General features: G+C 55.5%; 1 protein-coding gene across 3 annotated transcripts in view; it reads right to left on the reverse strand.

The window, feature by feature from the left end:
• Positions 1-995: 995 nt before the first annotated feature.
• Positions 996-17,745, reverse strand: part of TTC7A (tetratricopeptide repeat domain 7A) — a 119,534-nt gene continuing 102,784 nt past the window's right edge. For 2 of the 3 annotated variants that reach the window (XM_040453815.1, XM_040453814.1), the window contains 2 exons: positions 15,016-15,218; positions 3,082-3,303 (listed from right to left, as the gene is read on the reverse strand). In XM_040453815.1, the coding sequence (XP_040309749.1) occupies positions 3,082-3,303; positions 15,016-15,218 (425 nt within the window). Of the gene's footprint in view, positions 3,304-15,015; positions 15,219-17,745 lie in introns of all 3 variants that reach the window. The other variant, XM_040453813.1, reaches the window with a different exon arrangement.

Here is a 17,745-nt window from a genome sequence, read left to right on the forward strand (position 1 = left end):
CTTCTTGGTAAGATGAGCTTTCTAGACCTTTCTCCAGGGCTGGCAGACAATGTGACACCACCTATGGCCTCAGGCAACATTTTAATGCTCACCAGGGTCCTTCAGCTGGGGGTGAGGGTGGGAAAGAAATAATCTGATACTAATTGTTAAATCACTGAAGACTGTTTCCTAAAGTATTAAAGTGAAAGCTGGCACCCACCAGCTCCAAAAAAGGCCGTTCCTCTCTGGAACAGCAAAACCACACCCCAAGCGTAGGGCTGAGGTTGGGAGCAGAGGCCAGACTGCTGTGAGGCCACAGGAGTGGGAAGTTCTTGTGTAGGCCAAGTTCTAGGGGAAGACTCCAGGGCAGGTCTCTTGAGAGTAGGTGGCTGCAGTCCTGGGGGTGCATCAGTTGATCTCTTGGGGCACGTGAAGAAAATAGAGCTTCTGTGCAAACTTACGTCATCCTCCAAAACTTTGATGCATGTTTATAACGTGTATGTAGTCTATTAGAAATGGGTGTAACACGTTTTAGGAGCATACTGGTATGGACTTCATAGCGCAGGTGGCGGACCAGGATGCATGCAGCCGGGATCCTCACCACGCAGCCCTCTCTTGGTGCTTCTCCTCCAGGTGCTGGAGATGCTCCACCAGCAGTGCCCGCAGGGCATGCTCTCTTGTTCGGATGACCAGTCTGGCCCTTGTCTCTCCCAGCTGGGCGCTAGAGAGTTAGCAGGGGGCTCAGGCCCACCTGAGTTACAGGTGGCAGGCTGCCTGGACCCCCCTCTGCTTCCTTCCACCCACCTCCAGGTTTCAGCACCTCCCTAGCCCTCTCTGCTCTCACCTGCTCAAACCAAAGTCTCTTCCTGCGCCCCTCCCTCCCCCGCACCCCTCCCACTAGTGTGGCCTGTCCTGGTGACCTCTCAGACTTCTCTCCTCCATGCCATACTCCCCCTTCACTAGGCGCTCAAGGCCTGTTCTAGGATACCTGTTGGATGTAATGAACACGCTGTGTTCCTTTCAAGAGTCTCTTTATCCAAGACCTTTATTTCAAACTGCCAGCAGCTTGGCCCAGCCCTCTGAGGCTTCTCCAGAGGAATGCTGCAAGCCAAAATGCATTTGGTGCCTTTCCTATTACCAATAACTGACTACCAATCTTTGGGCACCCTGAGGCAAATCAATAGCATTTGCTTTTTCTGTTTAGTTTTTTTCCTAATAGAATTTCAGATAAAAATAGATCTCTATCACACACACACACACATACACACACACACACACACACACACATATATATTATATTTATACATGCGCACATCGAGACAGAGATCCTTCAACCAAACGGTGAAGGATCCGGTGTCCTCTGCAGTGCTCCTTACGGAGTGGGAAGGCCAGGAGGGGCAGGCCCTCTCTGGGAGGCCCCTGGGGGTGTGCAGTACTGAGCCAGTGAGGTGAGGAGGACAGGTCTCCCACTGAGGAGCAGACTCGGCAATGTCAAACCAGGGCGGCCCTTGCCCAGTCTGTCCACACACTCTCATCTTAAGATGAAAGAGATGTACCAGACAGAGCTTTAAAACTAAAACCCAAAGTGCAGAGAAAAAAGGAATTCCCTGATAGGCTGGAGGGGCTGACTTCTTGGGGGAGAATTCCAAGAGCATCATACAGCAGGGCTAGGGGAATTGACAGGGAAGATACCCAATCCCCCAGCCCCAGGTCCCCTGCTGACAAGGATCTGCTCTGTCCCCTCCTCTGGTCTCCACAGTCCCCACTGGGCCCCAGGCAGGGGGAGCCAAATGGCCAGGTTGACGGGCAGGATGGGGGTGGGGGTCAAGTCACCCATAAAAGCCTGAAGTGGCAATGGGCTGTGGGTGGTGAGATGTGCTGGGGTCAGTCCTAGAGACTGCCCTTCTTCATACCATTGTCCTCAGAGGGTTCTGCATTGTACCCATAGCCCAGAAACTTAAGGCTTGAAGGAGCATGTTGATGCAAAGTATTAGGAAGAACTGGGTCCAGCTGCCATGTTTGTATCCTAGGATCTAGAGCCTAGGGGGGCCATTGGGGGAATATTCCCAGAAAGGTGAGTATGGCAGAAATGGAAGTGGAGTTAGGGATGGTGCTCGGTGCCCCTGGTCAGGCACCAGAGGCCCAAAAGGCACTTGGCAGCAGAGGGGAAGAGCAGTGGGGCCCAACTGGCCTCACAGGGCAAAGAGGGGCAAAGCTGGGCATCCTCCAATTACTCAAACCTGGGAGAGGGACCCAGAGATCCTAACTTCTTCCCATTTGCCAGCAGAATCTTCAAGCCCAGACTGCTCTGGGCAAGACCTGAGAATTACCTAAAACCCTGTAGTGAGACTGGGGCTGAGACCAGGACCCTGGGGCTCCCTGGGCACAGAGGCACAGGTGGAGGTAAAGTTCAGCTGTAAGGCTCCCCAACCTGTGCTCTTGGGAAGCAAGTCTGGTCACTATCTCTGTAAGTCACTTAGGGTCCAAGCATACCATCTCTCGAGGCACTGAGTCAGGAACAGGGGAAAACCCTCGTGGCCTAGTCAGAGGGCAGCTTGTGGCGCTCATCTTTGGTGTTGGAGAACAGGGAGCTGAAGTTCAAGGCTAATACCTGTGCAGTCACTGGAAAATCTAGGGTCAGGGATGTGGAGGGTGGTAGGTATAGTATGGGGGCTTCTAGACAGTGGGGGGTGGGGGGGGGAGTACCTAAGAGACCCAGACCCTTACTGCACATTTAGATGATGCACAAACACATTTAGAGATGCCCCCATGCTGATATGGCTTCCCAGCTATTTCCTTGCTCATAAACGCCACAATGTCGGTCTGAATCCCAAGGAGCAAAGAATTTGCTTTTGATGCAAATCTGGTCCACCCAGCTCCAGAAGAGCAGCTCCCGGACCCAGCTGTCCCTGGAAGGAAAGCAGGGCTGGAGTGGGGGAGGCGAGGAGAAGTAGGGCTGCAGCCTGCAGAAGTGTTCCCTAGAGATGTATTTTTCTGAGGTCCCACATCACCCCTGCCCTGTACTCCCTGCTGCCTGCCTGCATCTGCCTGCCCCCCACTCCTTAGGGCAGCCCCCTCCCACCCTGCTGCTGCTGTGCAATGTCACAGCTCTCTGGGGATGATGGAGAAGGGCAGCACTGGGCTGCTGGCCTCCAGCTCGAGGGCAGTGAGGAAGCAGTCGACGGCGGCCTCGCTCTGGCCCTGGGCCTGCAGCACCTCGCCCAGACCCTGCCAGGCCTCGTGGCAGGTGCTCTGCCTCTCCACGGCGTCCCGCAGCACCTTCTGGGCCAGACTCTTGTGGCCCAGCCGATTCAGCATCAGACCCTGGGGAGCAAGCACAGGGTGAGGTTAGTGAAGGGCATCCTGGAGCAGGGGCATCCTGGCCATCAGGGCAGGGCTCTGAGTCTCAGGCTTGGGAACCATCAAGTGACCGTTCTTGTTACCCATGCAAATCCTACCGCCCCCGCCCCAGCCCTGCCTCCCAGATCACCCGCTGTGAGAGTGCTGTCCCTCCTGGCCCCAAGGATGAGCTTTCAAGTCAGCAGACCTGGCTTTGCATCTCCCCATTATAGCTGGGGATCCTGGCAAGTTACCTCTCTCTGGTCCTCAGTTTCCTCATCTGTAAACGGGAAAGACCACAATATCCACCTCTAGGTCTGTCAAGTTTACAGGAGTCAGTCTATATAAAGCACCTGGACAGTGTCTGGCATGTGTGAGCTCTCAAATGGGTGTGTTACCCTGAGGCCTTGCTGCTGCACGTGGTGGGACCCTTCCCCCTGAGGGATGTGTGCCATGGGTTTCAGACTCTACAACTTTAAGCTTATAGGTAGGTGGGGGCAGCTCCTCTGCCTGCATCAGCAGTGGTCTTCCTGGGACATCGGGGTCCCCAGATGGCCTGACAGGTGAGGGTCACAGGAGGGCAGATGCCAGGTAGGAGAGGCTCTGGGGAGATGGATCAGGGGTGGCTAGGAAGCTTGGTGCTGCTGTTTGTCTTCAACAACCCCCGTGGCAGAGAGGAAGTGACAGGAATCGTCATAAACATTTGGGAAGTGAAACTGGCGCCCCGTCCCTTCTATGTCCTCTTCCACTCATATTGGGGAGGGTGCCCGGAGGTGGGAGATAGGGTGGTGAGTAGGGGGGTGGCCAGAACCCCCTGCAGCCTCCAGTCCCAGAAAGGCTGCTTTGTGCCATCCCACTGATCTGTGTTCCAGCCCTCAGAGGCACGGGGTGGCAGCATGGGGGCCCTCCTCTCATTCAGAGATTTGAGGTAAAGCCTAACACTGACTTCCTGGACAGACGGAGGCTGGGGTGGGTGAGGGAAGCTGCCTTCTATGTGCCTGGAGCCCCCTCTTGGGTGCTCGCCCACTGATGGCCGTGTACATTTTTAGCTGGAACATTTTCCTCTTCACCACGCTCCCCAGAGTTAGGCCCTGTTGCTATGGAGACCCACTGGGGAAGATGCACATGCCTGACTTCATAAAGTCCTCTGAGAGCTTGGAACACGACCAATTAGGCAAGAGTGAAAGATGGTGCTCAGGAAGCCCTAGGAAAAGCCTCTTCCTCTCCAGAGGCGCTAGCTGGTGGTGGTCCTGTGGCCAGGGGCCAGGAAAGCAACGGGGAGCCATATTCACAGTGCCTTTTCAACCCAGGGTGAAGCTGTCTGCAGCGAACCACACGGATGGGGTGGAGGACAGGGGAGCTGCGGCAGGGCAGAGCCACATGGGAGCCATGCTGACTCAGGGCTGCCTGGGACCAGAGGGCAGTGCCCAGTCTGGCTAGCAGGGCTCCAGGCCAAGCCGCGCTGCCCGCATGGCCTGGGAGCTGGACCCTGAGCAGCTCACGATGGAACAGAGCCCACAGGGAGGAGGGAAGGAAGGCGAGACGACAGGCTGCCAGACACCCAAATTAAGCACCAAAAACGGAAGGTTTGAGCCCTGTGAGTGCTGCCCCTGGAGGAGCAAGAGGACAGATGGGGAGGGCCGGCAGAGCCTCCCAGAGAGACGGCGGGGCTGCAGTGATCTTACCCAAGATTTCTATACTGAGCTTCCATGTGAGATTTTGTTTGACAAGAGGGCTCCACTGCTAAAATGGAGTTCAAAAACCCCTGATCTCAAGAAGTGTGTGGGTGTTTGGAAAGGGGCCAGACGTCCCTGCAGGCTGAACAGGGTGTGTGTGTGTGTTTCTCTCTCTCTCTCTCTCTCCTGGTTTGACTCTCAGTTAGGAAGTTTGCCGAAGGCTCCTCTGCATGTTTCGTGTTGAGGAAAAAGCCAGGGCTCCTCAGCCCGAAGACCTCGGCTGGGCTGGAATCCCAGCTTTGCCACTGACAAGCACAGTGACCGTGGGCAAGTGGCCCATTTTCTCTGAGCTGTGGTTTCCTCATCTGCACCCAGGGAACAGAACAGTGTTTCCCAGTGGGTAACCGTGCAGGTTCTGCAGTGATGAGTTTGAAATCATGTAGTCAGGGCGCACGGTGGGCAGACAGCAAACGGAAGGGTCCCCAGGATGCACAGAGGGTCCTGCCTGAGTGAGGAGTAGTAGGAAGTGGTTCCTCTAGAAGGCAAGGCTCTCTGTGGGTGAAGACTGGGGACTGGGGTGGGGTTGGATCACGTCCCCCACACCCTGGGGTGCTGACCTCAGAGCCTGAAAGGAGACACCGGGCTGGGGTCAGGCTGGGGCCCCGAGGCCCAGGGCCTGTAACAGGATCTGCTGCCACCTGCCTGAGACACCAGCCTGTTCATGTTTGGTAGCAACTCAGAGCTGTTTGCTGCCTGACAACTGGGCAGAGCCTGCCTTGGGGAGACGTGAGATCTCACCTGCTCTGCCCCCAGCCTGGTGCTGTGCCAAGGGCCCTCCATCGCCCTCCTGGCACCCCCACCCCAGCTGACCAGAGAATAGGTCTCCAGGGAGATGGTGGGAATACAGTTCCATCCAAATGTCCCTGGTGACTCTTACCTGACTCTGGCCAGGGGGCACCTGTGCCAAGAGAAACCAGACCTGTTGGTGACTCAGCCTCTGACCCTCACCTGGGAGATGTCATAGCCGCCACCCGTAGCAGTTAGCAAGCAATGTTATGGCAGTTGAGCACTACGCCTGTGGGAGGGACCAGGTTACAGTCGCTCAGGGAAGGCAGGGCTATGGGGGAAGTTCCCAGAAATTCCCAACTCCATCCATTCTTTCTTCCCTCCCTTCCTGGACCTCAGAGACGAGGCAGCATCTGGCCTCATCTCAACCACCGAGGAGCCTGCTCCCCGAGGAAGCCTTCCCCGAGGTCAGCATCTCCTGGCCACACCATCACCTTGAGACTGTGCTCCATTACTGTGGGCTCTGGTGTGGGATCCCTGCCCTGCCCCCTTCTTAGGCTGGGAGGGACAGGGTCCTTGGCTCCTGCCTGCTTTGCTATTCCTCACAGGATGGCAGCTCAAAAGAAATGTCCCAGGCTTGGAGCCAGGTACACCATAGGCAGTGTGCATGCTTACTGCCCTGTTTAGGCCACAAGGACAGGTAGCCCGAGGGGCTCTCTAAGGGGGACCCTCCGTTGGAAGACTAGGTTCTCTGGCGGGGGGGGGGGTGGTACATGGGCCTGGGATGGGGAAGAAGGGAAAGAAGGGCCCCCAACTTCCTTTTTCAGAATTGCTACTGCATCTCACCCCATTAATTCAGTGCCTGACACTGTCCCCCAGAAGGGAGGGGCAGCAGGAAGGTCCTGACTGTGTGTGTGTGTGTGTGTGCGTGCGCGCGTGTGTGTGCATGTGCGTGTGCATGTCTTTCTTCTTCTAGGGAAGGCCTGCCCTGGGAAGCAGCCCCTACAGCTAGGCCAGCTGCAGGCCAGGCTGATAGCTCCCTCCCTGTCCCTACCCTCAAGTATTTATAGAAGTTATTTTGGGAATTTTCTTTCTGAGCTCAAGGCACATTCCTGGGATTCTGTAACAGCCTTTCCAGCTGGGAAGCAGGGAAGTAGCTAGAGGTGCTAGAGCCTCCTGGTCCCAGGAACCCTCTTCAAGGGGACCCTAGGGCTGCAGGGAGGAGCCTGGGGTGGGGTCACCTCTGAGGCTGCTCCCTCCACCCACCCTGAGGCTGACACACCCTGTGGTGTGTGGGGGGGGGGGGGAGGGGGTCGGCCCACATTCCAGCTCCAGCTCAGCCACCCCACCCCCCCACCTCCCAGCAGGCCCCAGGTCCTCCCAGGTGTGTCAGCCTCAACCTGTCCAACCAGACTGGGAATGAGCTGTCTCTCCAGGCTGAGAACAGAGCCCACATATCACCACATCCCTCCTGGACCTGGGGCAGCTCCAAGGCCCCAAGGGCTGGTCCTCCCTCCCCTTTAGGAGAAGGGGCACAAATCCTTCTAGACTCCACCCAGCACCTGATTGACAAGCTCCACCGATTCACTTGGAGCCCAGCAAGGTGGGGGTCTTCGGGAGTAGCAGAGGTGGCCATGCTCCTGTGGCAGAACCCAGGCCTGCCTTCCTCCTCCTGTCCCTCACCCTCACAGAGGTGAGATGTCCAGGAAAACCGTGGGCCTCTAGGCTCAGCCTCTCGGTGGGCCTCTCGGTGGGGGTTGTCTTCACAAGGCCAGGGCCAGGCTCAGAGATAAACACTGGCTTGATGAGAAGGCCCATCACGTCCTGGGGGACTCCCTTGCCAGCCCTGTCCCTAGGCAGGGGGCTGGGCCTTTCCTCCTCCCACATTCTGGGCTGGTTTCAGGTTCTGGGCCAGCTGGAGGCTCTGCCTACCCTGGAGCACAGCTAGGCCCTCAGGGCCAGGTCAGGAGCCTGGACTTCATGTTCTCAAAGTGAATACCCTGTGGTGGGCAGTGAGTGGGGTGGTGCCATTTCAGAAGCTCCCCTCTCTGGGCAGGAGGGGTGGGTACTGGCATACTGGACAAGGGGAAGGCTGGACCCTGCTGCACCCTCCAGACACGATGAGTCTTTCAGACCATCGATTCTGGAGCGAAATTAAGCCGACAGTGCTTAACTATTGTTCTGACCTGAGTCTATGACAGCCTGACAGAAGGCATCCCTTCCACTTCCTCGTCAGGGTTGGTGAGGACTTCAGGAGACCACAGTAAAGCCCAAGATTTTCCAAAAGTCCTGAGCCAGAGCCAGGAGAACCTGCCTTCACCCTCTCGCAGGTCTCTGAACCAGGGCTGAGGGTGCGTCGTGTGGTCTGGGGGCTGTGTCAGCCCAGGAATGAGGTGGGTGGACATGGGCCTGAACCCCAGTGAGGCCCATGCTGGCCTTGCCCTCCCACCTCCCCACACAGTGAGCCTTTGGAACTCCCTTCTCCCTCCCCGTCCACTCTACTTTCCCACCAGGGAATGCAGACCTCAGGTAGTATTGGGAAGGGATGAGGGAGAGAAAACTCGCAATAAAACCACAGCAGGAGGAGGTCAAATGGCCAACAAGACGTTCCTGCTGAACTTTCCTGCCAAACAGAGCAATGTTCCTGTCTACCGGAGCTGGTAGGGCAGAAGCTGACTGTGAAGAGGGACTGTATGTGTGTGAGAGAACTCAGGGTCTCTGCACACCCAGCACAAGACTTCCAGGCCTTCCGGTTCCTTCAGGCTGCCTGCATTCTCAAAGCCACCTGCCACAGCTCAGGAAGCCAACAAGGAGGGAGAAGCCTAGAGCAGGTGGGGTGTCCTGGACCCTGAGGCATCAGGCCCCAGGAACCAGAAAACCTGCTCATCTGTGTGTTTGCCAGCCTCATTCAGAGCAGGGAACCTTCAGAGGGCCAGGCACTGGGTTTCACTTTTCAGCTGCTCAGGACACCTTTCCTCCTGAAAGTCAGGAAGCAGAGGCTGAACCTGCCTGACCACAACAGAGCCCATAGTGGAAAGCCAAGCAGGGCCTCCCTAGAACCTGGTCTTCCCTGCTGCTCCTCCCAGCAGCCTCACATCATGCCCGTTTAGCTGAAGAGCCCAGCTGTGAAACTGTTCTCACCCTCAACTCAGACTCCTGCCTACTGAGCAGGCATTCCTTGCTCTCGGCTAAGGTCAGCGTGGTCTTGCACTGTGTATACCCTTGTGCACAAGGCACTTGGGGCCCGGGTCCTGCACATCTCTGCCTTGGCCAGACTCGCCTGATGGGCTCAGGAAGGACAGAGAGGCTCTGCTACAAAGAATCTCTGGAACTTGGCTCTTGGCTCTACTTCCCTCTGCAAACAAAGAGCATCTGAACTTGGCCTGGGAGCTGTGCTTCACAGTGAAAAAGGTAAAAGTAACCCCAACCACTGGGCCATTCACTTACACAATTATTTAACCTAATTCTTAAAAAAAAAAAATTTTTTTTAAGTTTATTATTTTGAGAGAGAGACAGAGTGTGAGCAGGGGAGGGGCTCAGAGAGACACAGAACCTGAAGTAGGCTCCAGGCTCTGAGCTGTCAGCACAGAGCCCAACATGGGGCTCGAACTCATGAACTGCGAGATCATGACCTGAGCCGAAGTCAGATGCTTAACCCACTGAGCTACCCAGGTGCCCCTAACCTAATTCTAACGAGAGACCTAGGTGCTTGGCATTGTGATTACCACTTTACAGATGAGGGCACTGAGGTTCTGAGAGGTTGAAGGACTTGATCATGGAGGAATAGTGAATATAGGCAAAGTAGGACTCAAGTCCAGGTCACTTAGCCTTGAAGGCTGTGTTCCAACCTCTAGACACGAGCTGGCTCTGACACTGGGGCTTAAAGACCATCCCAGCCAGGGGCGCCTGGGTGGCTCAATCGCTTGAGTGTCTGACTGACTTCAGTTCAGGTCATGATCTCCTGGTTTGTTGAGTTTGAGCCCTGCGTTGGGCTCTGTGCTAACAGTTCAGAGCCTGGAGCCTGCTTTGAATTCTGTGTCTCCCTCTCTCTCTGTCCCTCCCCTGCTCATGCTCATTCTCTCTCTTTCTCTCAAAAATAAATAGAAACATAAAAAGAAAAAACCCCAGCCACACAGCTTCAGAGGAAAACTACAGGGAGCTCTGAGGCCCCGGGTCCTTGCCCAGCATCCCCTCCCTACCTTCTCAGCACCCTGCTGGCACCATGGGCCACCAGGCAGCCCAAGGGAATCTGGGCCAATGACCCTTGTCCCACAGCAGGAAGTCAAGCAGTCTGGTCACAGGTGGAGCTCAGCCTTAGGCCATTTGCTATCACATCCTCCACATGAATGATGACAAAAATGCCTGGTGCTGACTTACCTTTTCACAGCACTCAGCCTATCTGAGCCCTAAAATCTTCCCTTTGAGGTCACAAGGGCCTGAATTATTATCCCCATTTGAGACAAGAGAAAACTGAGCCAGTGAGGGGAAGTAATCTCTAAGGCTTTCAGAACTCAAGGGATGGCAGGGCTATCTGTCGGTCTTAGATGTGTCACCTCTCCAGTCTAGTCTTGCCCTCCAGGATTGGGGATGGGGCCAGTCAGGGGAGGAGGATGGCAGGAGCTCTGTGCATCCAGAGTTCACCTGTCTGGCCTCAGACAGCAGAGCTTGTTGTAGGATTCCCACAGCACCTGCAAAAGGCCTAACCCAGAACCTCAGGGCAGGCAGGGTGGAGCTCTGGTCCTGGCTGACTCAGGCCTCGCCTTAGGGAGCACAGGAATGGTGGTGGGGAGCTTCCAAGGACTTAGGGCAGGTGCGGCAAGCCCCAGCGTGGGGAAAGAGGGGCCAGAGTCTCTTGAGCTGGCCACACTATGGCCATGCCCCTGATCCCTCAAGCCCACTTGAGAAACGAGGCAGCAAACCCCATGCTGGGAGCGAGAGGGAATGAACGCAGAGAAATAATTCACTGCCCCACTCTCATTGGGGTAATGGACGACAGAAACGCTGTCTTCCTGTCTTTCAGGGGCATCTGGAGACAGAAGAGGCTGGATCACCTGGCCAGGACTGCTGCAGAAATTACATCCCCAGGAATTACATCACAGGAGCCAAAGTTCATTTAGGGCAGTTTCCGCCCTTGCTGCTGGGGTGCCCAAGGAGGAAAGCGTTCTGGGGAGACGGGGCAATGAGAGCCTGGAACTCTGGCCTAAGAAGAAAGCATGACCACGGGCAAGAGCCAGTGAGGAGCAGGGAAGCCTGGCCAGAGAGGCGCGAGGAAACCCCAGAGCCTGTCCTTGGGACAGCAGGGTGGGGGCCGCCCACAGACACAGGTGCAGGGACGCAGCATGCCTGTCCACTCCTGGCCGACGCTCTTGAGCTGTCTGTTGCAGTGAGACAGGCTGCATCAAAGCATCCACACTCCTGGCTCAAGCAAGAGGTGGGCAAGGAGAATGAGTCAGCCTGTGGCTGAGGCTAGTGACCCTCCCACCATTAAAGTCAGGGGACCTCATGGTCCTCCTGGGAGGGCTCTCAGTGACTTGACCATTCCATTAGTCCCTCCTGGGTTCCTTGCCTTCCCCAGGCATCCTTGTTCCCTCGGAGATGCAGAAGGACTCCTGAGAGGTGGCAGGGCAGAGAGAGGCTCAGAGAGAGAGGGGTGTAGGCACCTCGGATTCCTCTCCACCAAGCCCATGGAGCCCTTCTGAAAAACACTGTCACCTGGGGGCCAACTGCTCTGCTTCCTTTCTCATGTTTCCTCAGAGCAGGCAAGTCGAGTTCAGGCTTCCCCTCCGTAATGAGATTCTTCTGCCTGTAAGTTAAGTGCTGAACGCCCAGGCTGAGTGAGTAGGGTTTCTGGCTACCTGGTGGGGAGGCTGAGACCTAGCTGGCAAAGACTGTTAGGATCTGCTCCTGAGATTTCACTGGGAATTTCCATCTGCAGAGAGCATGGCATTTTCTTTCTGCACCTGAAGGCTCCTGAAGCAACCTGGCCCTCCGTGAGCCTAGTGGAGGTGGCCGCCTGCAGGGCTGGGGTTTGACGGCACAGACACTTCTGGGGCACTGCTGAGGCACAGTGGAGACTCTTCCCTGGCAAAGCACCGCTAAGCTGGTGTCTCTTTCCTGCCTGTTGGGTAGAAAAGCCTGAGCTGAGCCCAGGGTGGAGCCTGAACCATGGAAATGCCTCCCATCACATCCAGGGCAGGGAGGGTGGCAGGACCTGGAGAATAGAGAACCTGCTTCGGGGCCAAAGTTCATATTCTTAGAAATGCCAGGACCCTGCCTCCTAAAAGCAATCACCTTCCACTCCCAGAAGCTTTCTCTGGCCTGTCCTCAAAGTTCCTGTCCCCATGCACACAGACCTAGGGAGAGGCCCTGAGGCTGGCCCCCCTGGTGTTTGACGATCCTGCCCTAAGGACTGTAAGGCTGAAGCTGGCACCCACACAGCTCACCGAGGGACCCAGAGCTCTCCTGGCCCAGGCTGTGGGTGGCTGTGCTCTCAGGGGAGGGGTGCCTCTCCTCTCCTTGCACCTATCAGAGGCTGATGTCCTCAGAGAACCACCGTGGTGTGGCAAGGCCAGGATGCACTCCTTGGGAACCTGCCTTGGCAATGACTGATTGCATGGGGGTCTGGATGGGTATCAGTTCCCCTTCACATTTTTTTCTCTGGATAGTTCTCCAAGAATGCACCCACCTCCAGAGTTCATGAAGGCTGAGACAACTGATGTGTCTCCGTCACTCTCTATTATTTTTATGGCAAATCCCTTACATAAATGCCAAGTTGACTTAGACCAACAGGTAGTGGTTCCCCTGATGTTGCACCATGGTAAAGAACATCTAAAGGTCACGTGTGTGCTCGGTGAGAAAAAGTTCTGTGATTGATTAGCAATGTCTGTCACGGGTATGGGACTGGAGACTAGAGGTTTATATGTTGTTCTGCCTTCTCTGATGTTGCACTGAAGACTTTTAGGAGCACTTTCACATGTGCACCTCATTTGATTAGAAGTGACCTAGAATGATGTAGATTATTATTCACTTACAAAAGGAGACATCAGGAACATGGAAGTTAAGTGTGTCTTTTCCTAAATCACCCAAGTGAATTGGGGCCAGAGCCAGGATTAGATCCTAGATGTCCTGAGTTTGAAGCCAGCACAGGGAAGGCACTCACATCAGGGAATGCTGGTGATCAACATACCAAAGTGTTCCTTCCTGTGTCTTTGGGGAAAGAGTGCTTAATAAGTCTCCAGGCTTGCAATTTGCTATTCTTCATGCATATGTGTGGGATGCTGGCAGGAACAGAGCATGTGGAAAGCAAATGGGCTGCCCACGCCAGAGCCGACTGCCCCTCTGGTTGCTTGTAACTTTCAACAGTGGGCAGGCCTGGCCCTGACTTGCTCTAATTTCATCAAATCAGCAAGGCACCCCGGGAAGAGAAAAGGGACCATTTCAGAAACATCTGCAGGGAGCCACTCTGGACAGCTATTCAGTTACCATGGAAACCCACCCTAGGAAACTGCTTCAATTTCAGGAAAATCGCTACAAACAATAATAAGCATAAATGAAAAATGGTACACTGTTACTTCAAAATTGTACTTGTTATTGGGTTTTAGGGACTGAGCCGGCAGGCACATATCCGTGAGCACAGTGGAAGGCAGACATCTCTGCCTGGCTGCAGGCCTGATGACAGAGCCCACATCCTCCCTCCCACCTCCCTCATCAAGTGTCTGGATGTGACCTCCGGGGAGGCATTTGTCAGAGGAACTCATGTCTGAATTGCGGGAGGAAGGAGGACGTGCCTTGCAAAAAACAAACATTTGCTGAGCAGACTGCAAGGCAACACAGAGCCATGTGGAGGGGAACATGGGCCAGGTGTGATGTCACTGCGTGGGCTTTCTTCAGCTAACGCTGAACATTCACATGGGTCCAAAGTAGATATCCTTTAAGAAATCGGGCAGCAGGAGTAATAGCTGAGCTGGGAGTCTCTACTGTAATCTGTTTTCAGGGACTCTTGGGCTGGAAAGGACCTTGTAAAGATGACTTGGCCCAGCTCCTCCCCCAAGTGGTGTTTCCATTCTGTTGGCAGTGTCTTCAGCAGACGGTTCCTGAGTTTGTACTTGGACTATTCTAAGAGCTGTACGGTTTTTCCTGACACTGAGCGGAAATCGAACTCCCTGTGGCTTCTCGTGAACGAATCAGACCCCTTTTGGCAATGATAACCCTCCAGCCATCTGGAGTCAGTCTGATCCCTCTGTGTTCTCCATGTGGCAGGTGTCAGTGACGCCCTCATGGTTGCTCCCCTTAAAGAACTGTCAAAGGGGGACATCTGAGGTGGAACCTGGACCCTGACAGGGGAAGACCATGTAGCTAATGGTATGCTCATGAATTATACTTCAAAAATCACTGTGCCTGTGCAGGTCTGTATACATTCAGATCATTGCATTTATCCTGATACTGGCTTTCTAAAAGCAGCTAAGGAAGGAAGGGGAAAAAACAGCTATCCCTAGTCTACTATACCAACTGTCGGAGCAGGTATTCAGTAAATGTTTCCTGCACCAGAGAATCCCCACTGCACAGATAAGTAAAACCGAGGTTCAGAGAAGCCCACGATCACCCAGAAAGAGAATGGCAAGGCCAGGCCAAGAACACCAGCATCCTGCTCTCTGCCTCCAAACCTTCCCATGGAAAGTCACCGAGCCCTGGGCACCCACGTCCTGAGCGCCATGTTGCCGGACTGGGGGCCGCTGGGCCCTCTTACCACCCCAGGGGCCATTCTCCATGTGTGCTTGAGTCAGGGCTGACGTGACAGCCCATCTCAGGACATCCTCTAAATGACACCAAAGAGGCACAGAGCTCCTCCTAAATGGGAGAGGCAGCCTGGTGATCACGGAGGCACTGGGGACTCCCAGAAAGCAGAGCATTTTGTCTAGTGTGTCCAGGGCAAGGGTCCGATGAGGAATAGCGAAAGCCCTTTGGGGCTACACTGCTTTACCGAAACTTACAGCAAAAAGGAAGTCACAAGGAATATCAACCAAACCTACATTTTTTCATCAACTCAGCCAGGCTCTGATTGAAGGGGAATGGCCCTGCCTCCGTAAGACACTTGTGTCTCCCAACAGAGCAGGGAGGAAGCCACCTCCCCCCAAGCACCAGGGAACAGGGGCGGCAGGGCACCTGCAGACAGTGGAGAGGGTGAGAGGGCAGAAGGGCCCTGATGCCTTTCTTGGGGGCCGGGGGGCTGACTCACCAGGCTGTGCATGATGCGCACACCGTCGGGGTTCACCGTGAGTGCCTCCTTGTACAGCTGCTTGGCCTCCTCCAAGCTGCCCTTCATCTCGGCTAGCCGGCCCCGCATGTAGAGTACCGAGTGTGAGGTGGGAAAGAGGCCCGCTGCCTCCTGGATGCAGAAACCCGCTTCCTTGAGGTGTCGCTGCTCCATGAACAGCTCAGCTGTGAAACCAGAAGGACAGTGGGAGGTGACAGCGGTAGGAAAAGCCAGAGGCAGAGGACCCCTCCCTGCATCCGACTGGCAGCCCCCAGAGTGGAGGGTCTCAGGTGGTGGAAGCCATCCCTCGAGTCACAGCATGGGCGGGGCTGGCTCTGGGCTGTGGGGGCAATAGCAGAGAATGGTTTCCGAGCGCTCACTCGGTGTCAGGCACCGTGCTACATGTTCCACACGGACCGTCTCCACTGACGCTCATAGCAGCTTGTAGAACAAGCACTTTTATTACCCTGCTTCAGGGAGGAGGAAACTGGGGCACAGAGAGGGTAGGGAAGTGACCTTAAGACCACAGGGAGAGTCAGCTGTGGACCTAGGGTTTGCATCAGGTTGTCTTGACCTCCAAGCTTGGCAGTGGGGGCACGGGTGGCGTCTGTAAAGGTCAGGTGGCAGCGTCCCTCACTTCACCTGGTGACCTTGAGTCTCGGGGTGGGGGATGGAAGCTGATCAGGAGGATGCAGGTGTGTGCTACCACAAGGCCCACACTCCTTGAGACTGTGGGCCAAGGCCTGCTTCTGCAAAGTGTCTACTCTCATCTGACCCTCCTAGGAGGTGCTCTCATGAGCCCTGTGCTAACAAACCAGGCTGAGGGAGGCAGGGCGTCACTCTAGTCCCTCAGTGGAAAGGGGTGAGGCAGAGCTGGGCTCCTAGCAGCTCCGGCCTCTCTCCAAAGCCCAGGGCTTTCTGCCACACTGAGAGAATAGATAATGCACGTGCCTTTTACCAACAAGCAGGAAAGATCTGTCCCACAACCAGTTTGCCCTCTTCCCTGCAGATCTGTGGAAAATGGGGCCATCTCTCCGATCTCAGGCCAGCCCACATAAAGGCACATTTCAGATCCACGCTGCACAGGTACACACCCACAACAGGCACTTTTAGAAACAGGCCGGCTGGGCTTGCAGCACGGCCTCGTGGCCCACTCAGCCTTCCTCTCCGGCAGCCCTGGGCTCAGCTGCCCCTCCCGGGGCTGGTGCCTGCACACAGATGGGAGCACAGAAGGGCACGCAGAGCCTGGCTTGTGGCTCTGCCAGGAGCTGTTCCTAGCACAGGCCAAGGGCTGAGGTTACACTAATTCAGGTTACACTAATTCAGGTCTGGGGCGGGTAGATAACAGACATCCCCAAAGAAGCTCCCAGAACAAGGTGGAAAACCTGGGCCCAGGCATCATCTTCCTGTTTCAACAAGAAGCAGGAAGGAAGCCTAAGGCCTCAACTGCAGCACACAGCATTTGGGGGTACTCAGCATGAATGTTGCCTAAGGTTCATTGAGTAATCAAAGTAGCTTGCCACATCCTACAATACTACAGAGGCCTTTGTGAGCAAGGGTACTCTTTTTGTCTCTAGTGGAGATGAGAATTTGGAAGAATTAAGTAAACACAGAGGAGCCAGGCCCCCATGATAAGGCTAAAGAGAAACGCAGGCTCTTGTCCCTGTAGACAACCTGAACTGCAGAGTCCCAAGGCAGAAAGTGCAGGAAGGTGAGGCCAGGAAGGGCAGCCTTAGAGCCCAGGGCCTTGCAGGGAGGGGTTTGTCTAACTCTGCCTAAGCTCTCCTCTGCTGTGCTGTCACGTTCTCTTCTGGAGCTGCTGCCCGGGGCTCTGAGCAGGGTGCCTTCATAACTGAGAGCCCAGTGTGCAGCTACGATGTGCTGACCATGTGCCTGGCCCACCCACATGAGAAGGATAAAGAGGGGAGGTGGGGGGAGGTGGGGCAGCGGAGCGACCAAACTGCTGGAGGGAGCCAGGGCAATGGAGCGCCAAGTGCCAATTCTGAAAACTCCGGGCACTCCGAAGGGGTCAGGTCAGCTGTGCCGGTGTGGCCAGGGAAGTCTTCCTGGGGGGAGGCAACACTGGAGCGGGGACCTGAAAGTGCAGGGGTGCTTAGACAGGCAGACAGAAGGGAGGTTGTGCAGACCTGGAGGGCTGGGCTCCACTGTGACCTGCCCGAACTCCCCAGGGTCACTGGAGAAGAGGGGGAGAAGCAGAAGGAAGCGTATGGTGTGAGTGCCAGAGGCGGGGAGGCCTGTCCTGCACCAGCCCCTGTAGCTGCTTCCTCTATCTACCACCAGGAGCTCAGCTCAGAGGCTAGGCTCTCCACTCCCATAGACCTTGCCCAGCAGGCCCAGCCCGCCTGCCTGCCTGCCTGGTCCTGGCATGGCTCATTAAGCTGTTTACAACTTGCTGTCCTGTCTCCTGAGTCCCTGTCTCTGGAGGCTGCTCCTGGGGTCTCCCTTGGCGACTCCTCACAGTGCCTTCGTATCAACAGATTTCAATCACAGGGATCCCCACCTCCTTCTTTCCTTGTGGCCCTAGCCCTTGTCGGGCTGGCCATACAAGCAGAGAACATGCCCCGAAAAATAGGTAGGGCTGCTTTGGTCCGATGGACTTCATTACCAGTTAGGCAGGAAACCAGATGACACAGAACAGAGCCAGAGAAGTAAGGTCTCCTGAGGGCTCCTGGCTGCCTTGCAGACAGTCCC

This window comes from Herpailurus yagouaroundi, unplaced genomic scaffold, assembly GCF_014898765.1.
Source record: "Herpailurus yagouaroundi ecotype Mexico unplaced genomic scaffold, PumYag 210, whole genome shotgun sequence".
NCBI lineage: Eukaryota > Metazoa > Chordata > Mammalia > Carnivora > Felidae > Herpailurus > Herpailurus yagouaroundi.